General features: G+C 49.3%; 1 protein-coding gene across 1 annotated transcript in view; it reads left to right on the forward strand.

The window, feature by feature from the left end:
• Nucleotides 1–685: 685 nt before the first annotated feature.
• The window catches only part of DCTN3 (dynactin 3 (p22)), a gene marked incomplete at its 5' end in the record, with an annotated part of 2,980 nt that continues 664 nt past the window's right edge, over nt 686–3,001 (forward strand). Inside the window, 4 exons of the mRNA XM_010159391.1 lie at nt 686–772; nt 1,408–1,491; nt 2,031–2,089; nt 2,851–2,912. Coding sequence (XP_010157693.1) covers nt 686–772; nt 1,408–1,491; nt 2,031–2,089; nt 2,851–2,912 — 292 coding nt within the window. The remainder of the gene's footprint in view (nt 773–1,407; nt 1,492–2,030; nt 2,090–2,850; nt 2,913–3,001) is intronic.

Here is a 3,001-nt window from a genome sequence, read left to right on the forward strand (position 1 = left end):
CGCCTGTCCTGGAACCCCCGGGGGCTGCCGAGTTCCTGAAACGCATGAGCTCCTGAAATTGCTTCCCGCACGCTTGGGATCCTCGGGCGTGAGACAGCAGGTCTCCTGTGTGCATGGTGGGAGCAGTAAGGAACGCCTGCAGCCACTGGGGGATGAATGTGGGGAGCTGCCTCCGAACTGGGGTGAACATCGCCTGGTGCTTTGTCTTGCAAAGACGAGTTTTGCTGTCTGACTTCACGGAAGGAGCAAGCTGCGTAGGGAGGGTCGTGGTGATCCAAGGATGCAGTGGCCGTTTGGTGGTAAAACATAAACCGTGTATTTGTAGATGACTTTAAGGATCAGGGTGGGGGCCTATTGGTTGTTTTTGTTTGAAGGGCAGTTAGAAGCAGATTTCACTCACCTTTAATATCATTGTATAAGTAAAAAGTAAGTGTTGCAGATGTCCATACCAAGCTTGAGCCGTTTGTCAGTTCTTGGTCACAGTGCTCCAAAGTAACATATTTTCAAGTGCATTAGAAATTCATGAATCTGAAAAAAAACAAAACCAAAAAAACCCCAAACCAATCCAATCCTAAGAGGGCAGCATTTACAAATTAACCTGATGGTTAGCATGGGGGAAAATTGCACTTGTAAATGCAATCATGTCTCTTTTACTTCTTGTCTCCAAACCCGTTTTTCACTCTAGTTGAAGATGTAATAAAATACCTTGACCCTCAGTATGTTGACAGGATGGCTATTCCAGACACCATGAAGCTGCAGTTCATCTTGGCAGGTATGGCATGAAATGAGAGGAGACAGGGTTTGGCAGGTTTGGTTTTCTTAGCACTGCAAAACTTGTCTTTTACCTAATCTGGATCGGGATGGATTTCTTTTCTGTAGTTGTGAAGATCTGGCAAGGCCCCTCTCTGAAACTCTCAGAGGAATGGTTTGTACAAGGATGTTGGTCACCCTTAGTGCTCTCTCTTGTGCACGTCCACGCTTCAGTTTTATCAATTCTGATCTTTTTAGTATTAATCAGTTTAATCCTGAATTAATAAAAGGTTGACGTTTGGAACTGGAGCTAGAACAGTTTTCCCCACTCCGCTTACAATACTCTCTAGGCTGTGATAAAAATGGAAGACCTTTGGATGTATTTCAGACACCTTCTAGCCATGTCCTCTTTTGTACCAAAGAATTTGGTTCAGCCTTGTGTTGGTATGGTCTGCTAATGAAACTTGGTAGATATTCTCCTGCCTTAAATTGGTGTGAACCAAGATCCAGGGATGAGCAACACAAAAGAGGAAAGGAATTCATAAGCAAGCCCCCCTGTATAGCTAAGTCAGCCAGAAAAGTTACCACACCAGTATTTGCCAAAAGCCAAAGCAGCGTCTGGCATTTACTGATGTTGCTCTTCTCCCTTCCCACCAGAGGAGCAGGTTATTCCCTCCCGGGCAGCCCTTCTGGAGCAGGTGAAGAACCTCCAGCCCATCTTGGACAGCACCAGTATCCAAGGTATGCATGTTCTGCAAGTTTGAGCTGCAGGTGCCACCCCCAATCTGTTGCCTAATTTGTTTCCTTTTTCTTGAGCCTGAGACTCGAGGACTGCTAAGCACGCAACCTGGTGTGAGTAAAGCTTGGCGCAGAGGGTGTGGAGACTGGTGAGCACTGTGTACAGTCAGCAGGCTGTGGAGCCACTCCTGCCTACGGGCTCTCTTGTGCCCGGAACATCCCAGCTCTTAGCGTGGACAGAGGTGCCTTTTTAACGGCTTGCCCTAACATTCACCCAAGTAGCTTACTCTGGCGTAGTTCTCAGTGCAGGCACCCCCTAACCCATGCTGTCCAGAAGCACTGAGCACATAAACCTGGTGTTTAAGGTACAAGGTAGACAAGGGTTTTGTATGCTATAAAAGGCTCGTTTGTGGCGTGTAGTGCTCACATTCAGTGAGGAGTTCTGCTGTGAGGTACTGGTGGAGGAGGGATGGTCTTTATTTGGGTAACTAAGCCCATGTGATGTGAGACAAGCAAAATGTATTTTTCTTCTGTCTTTTCAGCAGTTCCTGACCATGCAGCCAAACTGCAACGGCTCTCTCAAATCCACATACAGCAGCAGGTAGCGTGAATATTGCTGACAGTCTTGACTAGCACGGGGGAGGACGAATCTCCCCCTTCCTGGGATAACCGGGCCAGGACAAAGGAGGAGGAACCGTTTGTTAGTGGCTGTACGGACACCCCTGCGCTTGCAGCTGCTTGAATTGCTCATTCATGGCAGGTTGTTTCAACCTTAAAGAAGTTTAAGCACTGGGTGGGGAAGTAGCCAGGATTTCTGACAGTTGAATCCGAGTTGGAAAAGTGCTTTGCCTACCATAACCGTGCTCAAAACAGAGGTTTCAGTGACATGGAATAACCAGTGGTGGGTTTAACGAGCTGGCATTCCCCCTTTCACTAAGCCACTGAGGTAAAGCATTGCACTCTTCCAGTCCCTGTCTCTGGAAGGCTGTTGATAGTGTCACCATACCTGCCCTCCCTTCCCCATCTGACGGCGCCGGGAACTGGTGATGAGTGGCCTGAGGCAGCACCTAATGCCCCCTTTCAGCATTTTGCTGTGAGTTTCCGTTCTGGGGCAAGGAAAGCGTGGATGCTGAGGAGAGGCAGGCAGTGGTGCAAGCCCAGGGGCTTTGGTGCTTCCTGAGCACGGGTGTTTCGCTTCTCTTGAATGCTGAATCACTTCTAGCTGCAGTGAGCGGCCGCAGCCGCGGTCTGAGCTGGGTACTGGCCCTGGCTGAGTTTCCCCCCCATGCTGTCAGGGACTGAGAGGACAGTTGTTCTTCAGCTGATCTACTGCTCACTCGCTGCGCTCCCCTCTTTGCGCAGGAACAGCGTCAAGATCTCACCAACAGCATCAAGATGCTCCTTGAAGACTACAACAAAATGGTATCCTTTGAGCCTGGGGCCTGACACGGCTGGACCGCCCGCCTGTCTCCTGGGCTGCCTCGTCATGTCAGATATTGCTGGAAGCAGGGGA

Source organism: Eurypyga helias, unplaced genomic scaffold, assembly GCF_000690775.1.
Source record: "Eurypyga helias isolate BGI_N326 unplaced genomic scaffold, ASM69077v1 scaffold29969, whole genome shotgun sequence".
In the NCBI taxonomy this organism is placed as follows: Eukaryota; Metazoa; Chordata; class Aves; order Eurypygiformes; family Eurypygidae; genus Eurypyga; species Eurypyga helias.